General features: G+C 41.2%; 1 protein-coding gene across 46 annotated transcripts in view; it reads right to left on the bottom strand.

The window, feature by feature from the left end:
• The window catches only part of ANK3 (ankyrin 3), a 906,473-nt gene that overhangs the window by 254,341 nt on the left and 634,261 nt on the right, over window positions 1-17,871 (bottom strand). For all 46 annotated transcript variants that reach the window (XM_077454076.1, XM_077454078.1, XM_077454087.1 and 43 more), the window contains 3 exons: window positions 14,360-14,464; window positions 6,620-6,718; window positions 1,773-1,871 (listed from right to left, as the gene is read on the bottom strand). In XM_077454076.1, coding sequence (XP_077310202.1) covers window positions 1,773-1,871; window positions 6,620-6,718; window positions 14,360-14,464 — 303 coding nt within the window. The remainder of the gene's footprint in view (window positions 1-1,772; window positions 1,872-6,619; window positions 6,719-14,359; window positions 14,465-17,871) is intronic.

The following is a 17,871-nucleotide window of genomic DNA, read 5'->3' as shown; positions in this document are numbered from 1 at the left end:
TGTCCCACTTGTTGGTGATTCTTCACAAAAAATTTAAATTGTATATCTTTATGTTTGAAGCCTGAAATATGGCAAAAGGTTGAAAAGTTCAAGGGGGCCGAATACTTTCGCAAGGCACTGTATATATATTGTGACAGACTCTGGACACCCTGTTGGGTATTTCTGACCAAGAAGCAGCTTCACAAGTCCCGGAACACGAGACCAATGGATCTGGCTATAGTAACCCCAAAAACCAGACACCACCAGTCTTGGAGTACACTAGAAATAGAACTGTTTATTACAGCATGAATACAGGCCTTTAAACACTTGAGTAGGCGGTTCTCCCCTTCTGATCATATTACTCTAACAATACAGCTGTAACCAGAAACATAAATTAACATGCGCTAATTAACTAGTCATTTAACCTTTTAGGTCAGCTTTGTCATCTCCTAGCTCACTAACTACAATACACATTATCATAAATATCAACACAGAACTCCTTCACACAATAGCACAGTTAATTTGCAAAAACAACAATGGGTGAAAGACTCTTAGAAGCCATAAATAGACTTATTTAAAATAAACACATTATAGCAGACAACCCCAGAAAGGTGGCTGGAGTTGATGACATCAGCATCTGCTATGAGCCCCAACACTGTGAAGCAGTCACTATTTCTAATATAGCATATAGGCCCTATACAAGGTTCACAGAGTCTGTTTGTCTTGGGGAGACATGGACTTGAATTCAAAGTAACATTATGCCACTGGTCTGTAGGCATATACCTCACAAAGAGTAGTGTTCTCTTAAAATTTAGGGCACGTAATCAGTAGTGTGTTTTTAGCCTCATAGAGAGCTGTCAGAAGGTACCCTAAAAGATAGAGGTGATGTCCAAAGCAACACCAAGATGAGCTACAAAATGTCAACTAAAATCTGACAGATCCCTATGGGCAACACTCATACTTTTACAGTAGCAAAAAAAAGATTCTTGGCTTTTTATACCTTTTACGAGAAAACCAGAATGAGAAATCAGGCAGACTGTACACTCTTCTCATTATTTATTCTGGCCATGTAACAATGCAGTTTGCACAACTATACAGAAGATACATAGGTAAAAGCTCATAATTCATCTGTGCATAACTTGCCATGCCAGGCTCAGCTGCACGAATCCTTCATTGTAGGTGCTTTTTACTCCTTTTTGTGCATGTCTCCTTCTACACAGCATGCAATCAGTACTCCCGTCACAGAATCTCTCAGTTAAGAAAGGGAGTAGAATGACTTTAAACAGCTTGCTAACACAATACATATCCATATCAATCAGGGTAGAAGACACCAGACAAGTAAGACTGAAAATTAATATTTACATGTATAGCTGGTAGACTAAATGCTGGGAGCTCCAATGCTGACAACAATGTCCCCTCTGCAATTTGCTTCAATTCACTAAAAAATGCTGGCATGAAAGCTCTTTCTTTTTTTTTTATGGACGCCAGCTTCTAATTATAATCTGACATTATGTAGCAAGACTGTATTGTCAAAGTATGCTTTTAGTTTCTGAAAATATAAGCTGGATATGCATTAAGGGTAACAGCTTCACTTAATTTGGAATTGTTTGGCTAGAGTTGGGCTTTAAACCTCTTCCATTTACAGGTTTGGACTGAAGTTGTAACCTCCCTACAAACAATAATTCTGCCAAGACAATGACTTTAGTTACATAGTTTTGGCTGGGATTGGGCTTTAACAATTTGTTGTGATTAGGTTTAACATATTTTTGCATTTAAGTTACAATATTGTTTACCTGAGACTGTGCATTAACATTAGCGCCATTTGTTACCAAAACTTTCACTACTACTGCTTGTCCCGCTAAGGATGCTATGTGAAGAGCAGTGTTGCCTTTCTGCAAAATAAAATAAGAAATGCAAGTTACTTTAGATAAAGTACATTTTCTTTTCATAAGATCTTAAAAAAAGAAATTGTCATTAAGGACACATCAAGCTTCAAAATAATGTTAGTAAAGAAAAAAACAGTCTACATAAATTGTAATGGGTTTTACAATATTCACAAGACTGTTAACTGCACAACTCCACCTACTGTCTGCTAACTACTAAATCCACCTGTATCATTAGTACAGGTCACAGCTAACACGCTGACTCTCCTATTTTTATTATGGCACAGACACTAAAGATTCTAGATATCTATGGACAGCAAAGTTCACATGCATAGCTACGAGTGAGATTACAACGAAACACATAGATTAAAGTTTAAAATTTAAATGAAAAGGCATGCATCTGCATGCTGATACATGAAGGTGCAACCATGTGAATGATGAGTGGATTGAAAGTTCTGGGGGGTGAACCCCTAAAAATTACAGTCTCTATAAAAGTCTCTAAATGGAGGCTGTAAAGGGAGTGGGGCTGCTTCAGGTGCAGGCTGGGGAACCCCATCACTGTAAACAAAAGAAAAGCAAAAGGAGGAGGACGTCCCCACGAGGCTTACCGAGGCTCCAGCTGCGGCTAATACACGGCGCTCGTGGATCCCTCAATAGAGACTTCCCAGCGGTCCTCCTGTGACACTGCATGTGGAAGCTCCCACCCGCTCTAGCACTCTGCAAGTGCTCCTACATTTTTCACGCACTTTTTTAGTGTTGTTTTATACCTATATACTGAATGAATTCCTAAGCTGTTTAAAGGATTGGCCTGGCGCTTCTCTATCATCCTTTTGCTTTCCTTTTATAGCTATGAGTGACAGCTACCCAGATGGCAAGCAATTGAGCTGCAAGTTTGAAAATTACTTGGTAAGCTATTGCTAGACTTGCCAGGCTTGTTGAACAATTGCAGAAAGTTCGCATTGCACGACTCCAGATCAACATTCTTTGCAAACATTCTGCAAGTCTGCTGCAAGTTCAGGTTCAGTTATGTTGTGCAATAGTCATCCCACCACAGGGGTCACTGTGGCTGAATTTGGAAAAGTGTCAACTAGAACTTGTGCATCAAGTGCCCTGCAAGTGTACAACTTGCCAGTGAAACTGTACAGCAAGTTAAAAAGACTTACAATTCAAAACTGCCACAAATGTGTGGCAATTTATCCTTGCTATCTGGGTCATTATATTGGCCCCAATATTTAGAGAAATTGAAACCCTACCACCCAGATCCTCCACGTAATGCAACATCATAGGTCCTTTAGGTCTTTGCAGCACTCTTATTATTAAATAAATACCATGGCAGAAAGGTGCTGGATATATCAGAAAATGTACCTAAGGCCATAAAAATGTAGATACTGTGGTCCCACCATTAAAGTGCCCCCACCAACAGATTTAGGAATGCCAAGATAGGTCTTGCACTAGAACTGCTTGCATTTTTGGCTTATTGTATACTCAAGTGAAACAATGCCCCTTTGTTTAAAATAAATTTATACGGAGAGTAATATTGAGGCTGTCATTGCTGGAACAATATCTGCCTGGCTACCTTTGCATTAAAAAAATGTAAGTAACAGACCAGGAACAAGTATATTGCAAATTAAGTAAATAAAGCCAGGGCCACTGATATGCTTACATGTTCTGAGTCAGTAACTCACAAAGCAATAAAAAGAGCATCAAGCAACTAGCATTTTTAAGAAGTAAAGGTCAGAAATACTCTCAGTCAACTTTATTGCAAGCATTATTTTTTGCTAAACCTCACAGATCTCTCAGTTTTATGATTCCCAAGTCAACAATGATTTTTCCTCTGTGAAATGCATAACTACAAAAATTGGTCAAACCCTATACACACTGCCTCAGTGAGAGGCTTAACGTGGTTGTAAACCCTTACAACCAACTTTGACCTACAGGTAAGCCTAGATTAAGGCTTACCTCTAGGTCCAAGAAATATCTCCTAAACCTACACGGTTTAGGAGATATTTGCCGAAGGACAGGCACCGCTGTCTATGGCGCATGCGTCGTAGACAGCGGCATGCAGGTGCACTGAGCGCGCCGCGGTCAACGGCGATATGCCGCGAGTGGCGGCTCCCATGCGCATGCGCGGGAGTGACGTCATCGCGGCTTCGCTGAATGACAGAGGCGGAGCAGCGAGACCCATCGAGAAGATGGAGGCTCCGGACTACAGGGGACAGCGGTGACTTCGCTGGCTCCTGTGTCAGGTAAGTGACACATAATGAACTACTATGCGATGCATAGTAGTCCATTATGCTTTACCTTTGCAGGGAATGAAAGAGGAAGTAAACTCATCAGGGTTTACTTCCCCTTTAAAGTAGAGCTGAAGGAAAAATGGCAAAAAACTTTTTTTGCATTTTGACAGAGCAAAGGAGGTTATTAACCACTGTCAATTTTTTTTGTCATCTGTGTCGCATTGGGGAGATTTTCTTTCACGTCCTGTCCCATAGCCATGACAGGAAGTGAGAAGAAATCCCTTCAAAGTGAGGAAAATCCCTAGTAGTCACCAGGGTCACCAGAATTAGTGTATACTTTGGAAAATTTCCCCTCAATTCCTGTTATGATCACTCAAAACATGAGAGAAATTTCACTTGATGAGCCCTGTAACCAGGACAAATAGGGAGGATAAATCTCCTAAATGAGGGCACAGACAGAAGAAAACAACTGGGCAGCTGTTCTAACACCTTTCTATTGAATCCAAAACTAAGAAAAAAGTTTTGCGTTCAGTTATACTTTAACATACTATTATTATATAATAGAGGTCTCCAACTTATTTGTGATTTAAAATGACTCTGTAATGATACATTTTGGGGCTGACAGCTTTTAAAAATGTTAGTTGCTTGGCTGTTCCTGGCTTCAATACTTTTGAAGCATAAATCGGAAAAAGAATGCTCTAAAAATAAGTGTCAGAATTCCTTATTTCCATACTTGTCCTGGATCATAGTCTCCAAAAGCTTTAATGTCAAAGCATCAGCATGACAGTCAGGGAGCAAACATTCTCAAAGAAGAAGTCATCAACAGAAGCACTGTCTCACAAAAGAAACACCTGAATTCCAAAGCTGTTTTCTGTGAGGCAATGTATGATGTTGGGTTCTTGTTCACTTACCTGTTAGGGATGTGTAGAAATTCCACAACATATCTTACCCATGGGAGAGGAAAGAGCTTACTTTCCACAGCAAGCCCCATTACCTTTGTAGATAGCAATGCAAAATATTGATAGCTAATGGTCTAGTACACCCCTAAACCCTGCACTCTGTACACAGTGCACCCCTCAACCCTGCACTCAGCATATAACGCACTCCTGGTATTTATTGCCCCATTAAAATCTTACCACTGCATTTCATTTAAAATTTAAATGAGAGCTGTGTTGGGGAGTGCCCACCAGACCTTTGTTAATAGTGTGTATTGATTAATGTATTTCCTATGTAAAAATTTAGAAAAATATTTACTATTGGTAAAATCAAATTATGGGAAAGGAAAGGTATAACTAAATTGATCCATCTTTATGATGGAGGGGTTTTGAGGACATTCTCGGATTTAAGAAAAGTATATGATATACCACAACACTCATTTTTTAGCTACCTGCAGGTGAGACACGCCTTAGCAGCACAGTTTGGGGGAAATATTCCCCCGTGGGACAAAATACCTTTACTTCAGAGGTTACTCACTTCTGACAGGGTAAAGGGGTCCATCTCAGGAATTTATAATCAGTTAGGTGAGAATCCTAATCAGGAAATTGACTACCCGAGCTTGAAGAGGAAATGGGAAGAGGATATAGGGGAAATATTAGATACGCAGTGGAGGAGAATAATGGAATTAGGGCCAGTGACCTCTATCTCCCCTTCCCAAAAGATCTCACAATTGATGCTGGTGCACAGGGCTTATTATACCCCTAAAAGATTGCGGCAGTTTGGTAGGAGAACAGACGATAGATGCCCTAGATGTCGGGGACAGGGAGATCTTTTACACATGTTGTGGCGCTGCCCGAAGCTCCATCGTTATTGGAGAGAAGTGTTGGCGAGTATTAATAGGATCTTTAAGTTAGAGATGGTAATGGACCCGATTTTGTGTGTATTGGGATGTAGGCAAGAACCGGGAGAAGGGAAATACACCTTAGTGGCAGTGGTAAGATGCCTGTTTCAGGCACGCAGATTGATTGCGCAAAGATGGCAAGCTGAAAGAGCCCCTACAGTAGGAGAATGGACCCACAGTATTAACGAACTAGTCTGGAAAGAGAAGACATTGTATGTAAGGAGAGGAAATCTTAGAGAGTGGAAGGGAATATGGACCCCATGGATAATTGAGATGGGACACCCTATAGATTAGAAGGTATAGGAGACTTAGTGGTAGCTTATAGATGTTTTCGTGCACTTGGGCGCTCGGGAGGGCTGTGAAGGAGGGGGGGATGGGGGGGGGATCGGGTGGGGTGGGTAAGGGATAAATAATATAGGTAGATTGTTGTTGTCTAGAGATGCGTTAGGAAGATTTGTAATTTTTGTTGGATTATTTAATTAAAAACAGTGAAAATATGAATTACAAACCACAATGATGAGATATAGTGCTGAGATAAAAATGAGAGGCAATATGAATAAGTCTCTAGCACAAGACCTCTGAAGTGGAAAAAGAAAAAAGAAGAAGAAAAAGAAAAAAAAAAAAAAAAAAAAAATTTAGAAAAAAATGTGGTCTATGCTATAAAAATATAAGAGACAGACACAAACCTTTGTAGATGCGTCGACATCAGCACCTCGTTGAATGAGTTCCGAAACTATTTCAACATGCCCTTCTTTGGATGCAAGATGGAGAGCATTTAGCCCATTCTACAAAAACAAACACAAGTCATAAGATTTACATCCATAATTATTTGCTTCTAAGTAAAAACCCATTTGGTTCAGCAAGTACTAGGAGGGGAGGTTGTCCCTCCTCTGTCACATTCAGCTGTGTTTTGTGAATAATTCTGAAAGCAGGCGATCAGTTTACACCTGCTATTAAATCCCTGCAGAAAACCAGGAGTCAGCAGGCTCTAAGGCCCCTTTCAGACTGGGGCGGCAGCGGGGCGGTGGTAAAGCACCGCTATTTTTAGAGGCTCTTTACCGTCGTATTTGCAGAGGTATTCGGCCGCTAGTGGGGCTCTTTTAACCCCCACCTTCGGCAGAAAAAAGGTTAAAACCACCAGCAAAGCGCTGCTGCAGCAGTGCTTTGCCGGCGTTATAGCCGCGCTGCCCCATTGATTTCAATGGGCAGGAGCGGTGGAGGAGCGGTATACCACTCCTTCGCCACTCCAAAGATGCTGCTAGCAGGACATTTTTTACCATCCTGCCAGAACACCACTCCAATGTGAAAGCCCCAAGGGCTTTCACACTAGAGTGAATGGAGCAGCTCTTTCAGGGTACTTTGTAGACTATTTTTAGTGATGTAGCGCCTGTAAAGCACCCCAGTGTGAAAAGGGTCTAGCACAACACCTGCTAGCTGAAAGTGACAATTATTTTATTTTCATATGTATCTGACTTGTTTCAATTTTGGATAGAGTGTGGAATATGGGAACTTCTGTCAACTTTTTATTGCTGAGTGTGACCACATTTGGGAAGTTTCTCACCACTTCCAATCTATTTATAGGGTGTCAGAAAGAAAGGGAAATGAGGAGAAATCCACCCAACTGGAACACAGAAATAACAGGATTATTGTACTTAATGCAACATACTTTTCTTAAGCCTGGTACACACAGATAATATATCCGCCGGCTCAACAGAAACATGTGTACGGCAGCCTGCCCTACAGAAGCCAGCCGAATGTCCGGCTTCTGTCAAAGGGGTATGCCAGAAAAACTTGGCTGTGAGCGCTGACCGGTGTGTTCTGGTGGGGGGAACACAATAGCTCACCGGGGAAATCGCTGCACAGACATTGGATAGTTAGAACAGCAGGTTCTTCCTGATAGTGTGTACCAGGCTTTAGAGTTCATTAGGGGACACAGGGTTAATTCTAGACATGTGCAATTAGTTTTCGTCCGAATATGCAGTCTATCTGCAAAGTATTCACAGCACTTTGACTTTTTCCACATTTTGTTATGTTACAGCCTTATTCCAAAATGGATTCAATTCATTATTTTCCTCAAAATTCTACAAACAATTTCCCATGATGACAACGTGAACTAAGTTTGTTAGAAATCTTTGCAAATGCATTAAAAATATTTTTTTTTCACGTTTTTTATTTTTAATAAATTTACAAAGATTTCTAACAAACTTCTTTCACGTTGTTATTTCGGGAAATTGTTTGTAGAATTTTGAGGAAAATAATTAATTTAATCCATTTGGTAATAAGGCTGTAACATAACAAAATGTGTAAAAAGTGAAGCACTGTGACTACTTTCTGGATGCACTGTAAATCCGGACTGATTTTTGGTTATGCGAAGATTCGTTTTTCATTGAAATTCATTTAATTTTGTTTTGTTTATACATTTTTTAATAAATTCCACATTTTTGGAACAATTCTACTCGAAAAAATTATCAACCGATTGGAATTCTGTGTGAAGAATAGCTTGTTGTTATGGAGCGGGCCAGGAAGCCGGCCACCGCATCCCTAACAACTGATGAGCTGGCTTCCCCACTGACAGCTGAAATATAAAAAAAAGAATGCCAGTAATGAAAAATTCAGAAAAAAAACAGTGTTGGTTTGCCCCCCCCCCCAATGATTTTTAAGGGGAACCCTCATGCCGAGATATTAAAAAACAGCGTGGGGTCCCCCCAAAATCAGTATCAGACCCTTATAAGAGCAAGCAGCCTGTCATGCCAGGAGAGGGGGGGGGGGGGGTTGCTCACTCGCTCGCCTCATACCAGACCTGAAAGGGCTCAAAGGGCAAGGTTGTTTTTTCCTGAATTTTTCATTGCCCCCATTCTTTTGTTTATATTTTAGCCATCAGTGGGGAAGCCCGCTGACAGCTGATGAGTCATCTGTTGTCAACCACTTCAGCCCCGGAAGGATTTACCCCTTTCCTGACCAGAGCACTTTTTGCGATATGGCACTGTGTTGCTTTAACTAACAATTGTGCGACTTTGCACCCAAACAAAATTTACATCCTTTTTTCCCACAAATAGAGCTTGCATTTGGTGGAATTTGATCACCTCTGCGGTTTTTATTTTTGCGTTATAAACAAAAAAAGCAACAATTTTGAAAAGAAAGCAATATTTTTACTTTTTGCTATAATAAATATCCCCAAAAAATATCTAAAAAAAACTAATTTCTTTCTCAGTTCAGGCCGATATGTATTCTTCTACATATTTTTGGTAAAAAAATCGCTATAAGCGTATATTGATTGGTTTGCACAAAAGTTATAGTGTTTACAAAATAGGGTATAGATTTATGGCATTTTTATTATTAGTTTTTTTTTTTATTAGTAATGGTGGCGATTTGCTATTTTTTATTGTGACTGCGACATTATGGCGGACACATGGGACACTTTTGACACTATTTTGGGACCATTGTCATTTATACAGTGATCAGTGTATACAAATACACTGATTAGTGTGTAAATGACACTGGCAGGGAAGGGAAGGCAGGGAAGGGGTTAAATACTAGGGGGTGATCAAGAGTGATCAAGAGGTTAAGTGTGCCCTAGGGAGTGATTTTAACTGTGGGGGGGGGGGCTCACAACAACATGACAGAGATCATTGCAATGACAGGGAGCAGTAGATCGCTGTCATGTTGCTAGGCAGAACAGGGAAATGCCTTGTTTACCTAGGCATCTCCCAGTTCTGCTGCTCCGTGACACGATCGCGGGCCCCTGGCGGACATCGAGTCTGCGGCACCCACGGGCACGGTCACAGAGCACAAGGCGGGCATGCATGCAACCACAATGCCGTGATTTAAAGGGGAAGTATCTGTATGCCCATTTGCCCAGCCATGCCATCGTGCGCTGGTCGGCAATGGGTTAAGGATGCAGAATTCAAGTTGGGTGAAAATGTGTAATTCATTGGAAAATTAATAAACAAAACAAAATTAACCTCTTCCCGCCCGCCCTATAGCCGAATGATGGCTATAGAGCAGGCGCTTTCATCCGGGAGGCCGTCCCTGGATGTCCTGGTGTTTACTTCTGCAATGCGCGCCGCCGCGGGCGCGCATCGGGGGAAGTTTTGTGTTTGCCGTGTCCCCCGGAGACAGGCAAACACAGATCGCTGTAAACGGCCAATCACAGCGCCCGTTTACAGCGCGATCGGCGTGTCCGATGTGATCTCATATGTAAACATATGAGATCATCTCTCAGCGCCGCTCTCCCTCCTCACACAGACAGCGTGTGAGAGGGGAGAGATGAACGGCTGCAGAGGCCATAAGTGGGAAAATAAAAAAATAAATAAAAAAAGTGGCATCCGCCCCAGTGCCATCCTCCCCCAGTGCCATCCTGTCCCAGTGCCATCCGCCCCAGTGCCATCCACCCCAGTGCTACCTGCCCCCAGTGCCACCTGTTAGTGTTATCTGTCCCCAGTGCCACCTGTTTGCGCTATCTGTCCCCAGTGCCACCTGTTGTCAGTGCCATTTTTCCCCAGTGCCATCTGTCATCAGTGCCACGTATAAGTGCCATCTGTCATCAGTGCCACGTGTCATCAGTGCCACATAGTGCCATCTGTCATCAGTGCCACATATTAGTGACATCTGTCATCAGTGCCACGTATCAGTGCCATTTGTCATCAGTGCCACCTGTCAGTGTCACGTGCCATCTGTTGTCAGTGTCACGTGTCATCAATGCCACTTATCAGTGCCATCTGTCATCAGTGTCACGCGTCATTGGTGCCACGTATTAGTGCCATCTGTCATCGGTGCCACGTATTAGTGCCATCTGTCATCAGTGCCACGTATTAGTGCCATTTGTCATCAGTGCCAGGTATTGGTGCCACGTGTCATCAGTGCCACGTATAAGTGCCACGTGTCATCAGTGCCACGTATAAGTGCCCTCTGTCATCAGTGCCACATATTAGTGCCATCTGTAATCAGTGCCACGTGTCATCAGTGCCATGTATAAGTGTCATCATTTCCACGTATCAGTGCCATCTGTCATCAGTGTCACGTGTCATTGTCCTGGTGCTCCAGGGCCTTCAAAAGTGTAATAGATAGTCAACAAGTTAGATGTGTAATTTATGCTCCTAGAACACGTGACGGCGCTCCCTGCATGTTGGGCCTCTCTATGTGGCCAGGCTGTGAAAAAGTCCCACACATGTGGTATTGTAATACTCAGGAGGAGTAGCAGAATTTTTTTGGGGGTGTCAATTGTGGTATACACATGCCATGTGAGAGAAATAACCTATTACAATGACAATTTTGGGGATTTTTTTAAAAAAAAAATGAAAAATCTTAATTTTGCAAAGAATTGTGGGGAAAAAATGACAACATCAAAAAGCTCACCATGCCTCTTACTAAATACATTGGAATGCCTACTTTCCAAAAAGGGGTCATTTGGGGGGTATTTGTACTTTCCTGGCTTGTTCGGGTCACAAGAAGCGAGATAGGCCACCAGTACATCAGATGTGATCAATTTTGTGCGATTCGCACCACAGCTTGTAGACTCTCTAACTTTCACAAAGACCAAATAATATCCACTAATTTGGGTTATTTTTTACCAAAGATATGTAGCAGTATAAATTGTGGCCAAAATTTATTAAGAAATATTAATAATTTGCATAATTTTGTCACAGAAACAAAGAAATATGCGTTTTTTTTTCAAAATTTTCGGTCTTTTTTCATTTATAGCGCAAAAAATAAAAACCCCAGAGGTGATCAAATACCACCAAAAGAAAGCTCTATTTGTGGGAAAAAAAGGACAAAAAATTCATTTGGGTACAGTGTTGCATGACTCAGTAATTGTCATTCAAAATGTGAGTGCACCGAAAGCTGAAAATTGGTCTGGGCAGGAAAGGTGTTTAAGTGCCCAGTAAGCAAGTGGTTAAAACAAAAAACACAATTAAACAAAACTAAATTCAACAAAACTAAACAAATTCCCAAACAAATCAACAAAATTAAATTAGTAACAACAAATCTATCCAAAACTAAACACATTTTTCCGCTCTGCGTATTTCTAGTTAATTCTGAGATCAGAGAGCTATGCCACGTACACACGATCGGACATTCCGACAACAAAATCCATGGGATTTTTTCCGACGGATGTTGGCTCAAACTTGTCTTGCATACACCCGGTCACACAATGTTGTCGGAAATTCCAAACGTCAAGAACGCGTGACGTATGACAAGCCGAGAAAATTGAAGTTCAATAGCCAGTGTGGCTCTTCTGCTTGATTCCGAGCATGCGTAGAACTTTGTGCGCCAGAATTGTGTACACACGATCTGAATTTCCGACAATGGATTTTGTTGTCGGAAAATTTGAGATCCAGCTCTCAAATTTTGTGTTGTGGAAATTCTGACGGAAAATGCCAGATGGAGCAAACACACGGTCAAAATTTCCACCAAAAAGCTCCCATCTAATATTTTCCTTTGGAAAATCCGACCGTGTATATGCGGCATTATGCAGCTGCCTGCAATCTCCTCTAGACAGCAGTATAACCTTCTTGTCTTAGAATTAACGCTGTGTCCACTAATGAAGAGAACATTTTTTTTCTTCTAGTAGAGTGGAGAAGGTTTTTAACTTCTTCAGGATTTTGATGCTCTCTGTGTCCCAGGGAGGTCAAGTTCACCTCCCTTCCACTCCAAATGAATAAGAAGGCAACAGAACTCAAAAGCAGAGAGCTCAACAACAGCCTTAAGAAACACAGGTAGTTTAACTCGCCAACAGCTATCAAAACCTGAAATATCGATGAAGTGACAAGTCAACTGTTTTTGAAATATCAAACAGGGCAAATTTGGGTCAATCATTTTTTCGTCTGGTATCCATAATAAAAAAAAAACAGAATGTAGATGTGTCTATATAAAAACATTCAACGTTGGCACTGAAGATGTTAAACACACAAGTATTTGCACCCATTTCATTGTAATGTAAGTTGAAGGACTTTGTTTGCTTCAAGCAGGTTTTGAATTCCCATACAAATCTAAAGGGATGGAAAACCTGGTTTAACCACTTTCAGACCGGACCATTTTGCAGACCAAGACCTTGAACTTTTTGCGATTCGGCACTGCGTCGCTTTAACTGACAATTGCGCGGTCGTGCGACTTGGCTCCCAAACAAAATTGACGTCCTTTTTTTCCCACAATAGAGCTTTCTTTTGGTGGTATTTGATCACCCCTATGTTTTTTTTTTGCGCTATAAACAGAAAAAGAGCGTCAATTTTGAAAAAAAAACGCATTATTTTTTACCTTTTGCTATAATAAATATCCCCCAAAAATATATAAAAAAACTATTTTTTTCCTCAGTTTAGGCCGATACATATTCTTCTACATATTTTTGGTAAAAGAAATCGCAATAAGCGATTATTGATTGGTTTGCGCAAAATTTATAGCATTTACAAAATAGGGGATAGTTTACGGCATTTTTATTAATAATTTTTGACTGCAACATTATGGCGGACACATCGGACACATCAGACATTTTTGACACATCTTTGGGACCATTGTCATTTATACAGCAATCAGTGCTATACAAATGCACTGATTCCTGTGTAAATGACACTGGCAGTGCAGGGGTTAACCAGGGGGTGGCAGTGTAGGTGTTAAGCGTGTCCTAGGGGCGTGTTACTAACTGTGGGGGGCTGGGCTGTGTGCTAATGAACACTGATCTCTGCTTCAATCACAAGGAGCAGAGATCAGTGTCACTTGTTGCTAGGCAGAATGGGGAGATGCTGTTTACAATGTCACCTCCCCGTTCTCCTTCCCCGTGAGACGATCAGGGTATCCCCACGGCGATCGAGTCCGCGGGACCCGCGACCGGACTCAGGGGGGTCCCGACCGGCACACGCGTGTCCAGCTGGCGGCGGGCACATGATGGCAGGGCGGCAAATTCAACTGGACGTACCTGTACGCCAGTTTGCCTGCCCGTGCCATTCTGCCGACGTACATCGCCGTGCGCCGGTCGAGAACTGGTTAAGCAAGTCAACTGCAGGTCAAATGTACAGGTCAATAAATTCTTAACAATCTTAGAAGTATCTCAAACTGATACCACCGAGCTCATATCCCATCAACACAACTTCAGTGAGTTTTTTTCAACACTTCTAGTGGCTTCTATAGGGGTTGCTTTAATAAAGTCAAATAGGCTGTTCTTTTTGAAAGGGACTCTTCACTTTACAAGGTAATCTTCCCTTAGTTTAGTGACTGAGATAAAACTTTGCTGGCTTACATCACCCAATCACGTGCAAGCAAAAATATCGTTTTTGTTTCATATTCCCTACACTTAATTGGGTATTCTTTGTGAATTTTCACTAAGCAAAGGAAAACATTCCTTGCAAAGTGAACAGCCTATATACCTATAGTAAATTAACCCCATAATGTGTACAGGATTTCAGTATTTTCTATTTAAAATAAGAAATATTTACCTGATTGCAGACATTGATGTCCACTCCATTTTTCAAATAATCAAGGGCTTTTTCTAGGTTACCAGCCCGGGCAGCTCTCAAGTAACTTGCACTTGTGTCAGACTGCTGTAAGACAAAAAGCAAATATTTCATCAATTAACAGGGTAGAAATAAAAACACACATTGTTTTAAAAAAAATTCCATGTGCTTCAATCAAACAAACATCAGTCTTCTGTATATAAATGTAGAAACATTTGATTAAATGAAACAATAAATTAACCTGATTGGCAGCCCTAGCTCAATATTTCAGTCTTAGGTCAGCCCCATCTTTACTAAAAAGAATATTGTAACAATAAATAAAATAACGTAACAATTAAAAAAGTTAAGGGTTTGCAAAATACTATATATCATATAGCAGGGTAGTAAAAAACAATCAACAAAAAACGAATTTGACATTAGTTTGGAAAGCACCTCAAACACAAATCAGCAAAATCGACTGAACTTTAATTTAATGAAATTAATAAACAAGTTATGCTTATCTGCTCTGTGCAATGGTATTACACAGAGCAGCATTCTTCCCTCTCTTCTGGGGTCCCACACCAGCGCTCTCCACTTCTCATCTTCTGTGTCTGCCCAGACTGCAAGCCGCTTGCTATTGGGGCAGATGTGTGGGCTCACTCCCAAGCCGGGCTATGGGCATCCATAGACACACACACAGTGTGGCATAGCCCTGCCCTCTGCTCTCTGGTCACAGGATTTAACTGAGAGCAAAGCCTGTGAGAGCAGGGAGAAAGGGGAAACCAGATGCAGCCGGGCACATCGCTGGATCGCTATAGGACAAAGGAAAGTGATTGGAGAGGGAACACAGCAAATGCTAACACATTTTTTACCTTAATGCAGGAAATGCATTGAGGTAAAAACGTTTTAAGTTTAGAACCACTTTAACTGAACAGTACATATGGCAGTTCAGAGGCTGTTTTTGACCTGTATCGCCCCTTGCACTGTATTTCTTTGATTGTAGCATGTCCTCTTAAGGTGCTTTTGAACTGTAGGCAAAAGCTGCATGAATCTGAATGGAACATGAAGTGTTTGAACAGAAAACCCATCAACACAAACCTAAAATTTTATTATATTTATCATGTAAATGACACCCTCTAATCCCTGAATGTTGTGTACTTACCTATCCTAGTCCATTTAAAATTAAACTTTAGGTGGATCCCAATGGGCTTAATCAATCCCTGGCTTTTAATATCTATATGAACTTCAATCAAGACAACCCCTGACAAAATTTACAAATTTGTTCTAATCCATCGGGGAGTTTTTGATGTTCCTGCCAAAATGTGCTTTGGAAAAAGGGTCGCCAAACTTTCCTTTTCAGTACAAGGATCACATTGTATATTTTACAAATATTTGCAGGCCACAAAAAGTGCCCCCTTACATCAGGGACCCCATTAGCAACTCCCGCCCCCCCCCCCACATCAGGATCCTCATCAGAGTCCTCCTTACTTTTGGAGTCCCTATCAGAAACTCCATTACATTAGGGTCCCTATCAAAGTCCCTCTTTCATCAGGGCCCCTCCATCAGATTCCCCCTTTTTTTTACAGTCCCCCTTACATCAGACACAGAGACCATAGGTAACCTCTGCTGACCCAATCTGTGCACACTGAGGATATGCCACTGACCCTAGCTGGGGCAGGATAAAGCCTGGATATTGTCCACGGGTCATAGTTTGGAGACCCCTGTTCTAGAACCTCCGTTGATTATCCTTCATGTGCAGACTGAGGAAGTCAAGCAGATCTCTCCAATACAGTCCCAAAGAGCTATAACCATCTGTCAGGTGGATCAACTTTGAAGCATCAACCAAAAAATATCAGTTTTGAGTAGACTGTGTCCTTCAATAAACATGCTGCTTGATGCCACGGAGGTCTTTGTACATTTAATAAATACAGTGTTCCGGAGCATCAGTATGCTTTTTTTCATGATTCAACAAGCAAAATGTTAACACGCCCAAATAAGCTAAATTGAAACATAAGAACCTGTACAAGCACAACGTAACAAAATAGCTAATGGTAACACCATGTACAAAATTATGTTATTGACCTGGCTTTGAATATCAATATAAAAGGTGCGTATAAAGGTAGAGTAACTTTAACAGTGTGCACAACTGAAACAGAGTTCAATTTTGCACTGACCTTCACTCTGGAAATCACATTGAACAAAAGAAGTATATGCAAAAACTGCTATGCTGGAGCTCACATAATACTGGTTTGTATACCTGTCACTAGTTTCTCTATACAATCTACTGATGCTTCTTTATACCGTTTTAATGTCTCTGCGACACTGCTACCAGGCTAGAATAGAAGTATTCCACAAAATACCATAGATTTTTTACTAATCATTATGTCTTTTAATCCATTCCCTACAATAAACCACTCCGTACATACGTTGGACATTGGTTATATATATAGGAGTGTGCTACAAAGTGATATTCAATGTCACAACAATACGGGGGGAGTTTCTGAAATCTAGAACAATTGTAACAGACTGTGTAGTGTATTTTTCTTTGAAACCACATTGGATCTATGATAATTAACCACTCTCAATGTGGCAAGCAATCTGGAGCTGACTGAAGAATTTATAATTACAAGAGAAAACAGCCAGAGAGCAGGTTATGCAGTCCTTCTAGGAACAAAAATTGACTTCAGACAATAAATGTTGTCTTCTAGTCCAGTGCTTCTTAGGCCGAGTTCACACTTATGTAATTGTGGATTTCCCCACATCCAATACACATGACAGGAGACTGTGACCAGCTCTCAATGGAGCCAGTTCACAAATCTCTGGGGTGGCCGCAGAGCGCACAGCAGAAGGGTCCTGTGCATCTTTGGCTCCTTTGCAGGTCTGAATTCAGGCAAAAATTTGGACCTAATTCAGACCTTAAATGGTGAATGGGGACGCACCGGACCCCTGCTGTGCCCTGTGCCACATATGGTGTGAACCCAGCCTATGACCTGTTGTGTTGAAGGTACTTGAGGACTGAGGTTGTTATAGTCCAATCAATTCAACTGCCTAGAGGTGCACACATAAACCAAGATGTTCATATTGTATATGCAAGGGCAGCCCAACTACCCTCAAGTATAACTGTCTAAAAACGGTACTGTTAACATGCACACTGGAGGTTCACATTTGTGTAGAGTGGAGAGGCTGGAGGTGCACAAGATGGTCCTCTCCACAGCTGGAATGAGTGATGCTCATCGCATGCCTATAGGTAACTCAAGGATTATATCTGTAGTACAGGCAAAATAAATTACACCATTGAATTATTTGGCTTTTCAGGTTTATAATACGATCACACTTGTAGATAAAGTGCGACATGGAAACTGAAGAACTATCTTTATACAACAGCAGAAATTATATTTGACTAAAATATCTGAATATCTATAATACACAACTGCAACTCCAGCTCCTTATTGCCTCATCTTGCAGCTTCTCAATGAGGAAACCGATAGACACTATAGCTGACTAGATACACAAGT

This window comes from Lithobates pipiens, unplaced genomic scaffold (genome assembly GCF_037356315.1).
Source record: "Lithobates pipiens isolate NorthernLeopardFrog02 unplaced genomic scaffold, aLitPip1_a1.2 Scaffold_25, whole genome shotgun sequence".
Taxonomy (NCBI): domain Eukaryota; kingdom Metazoa; phylum Chordata; class Amphibia; order Anura; family Ranidae; genus Lithobates; species Lithobates pipiens.
This window is presented reverse-complemented; position numbering and strand designations above follow the sequence as displayed.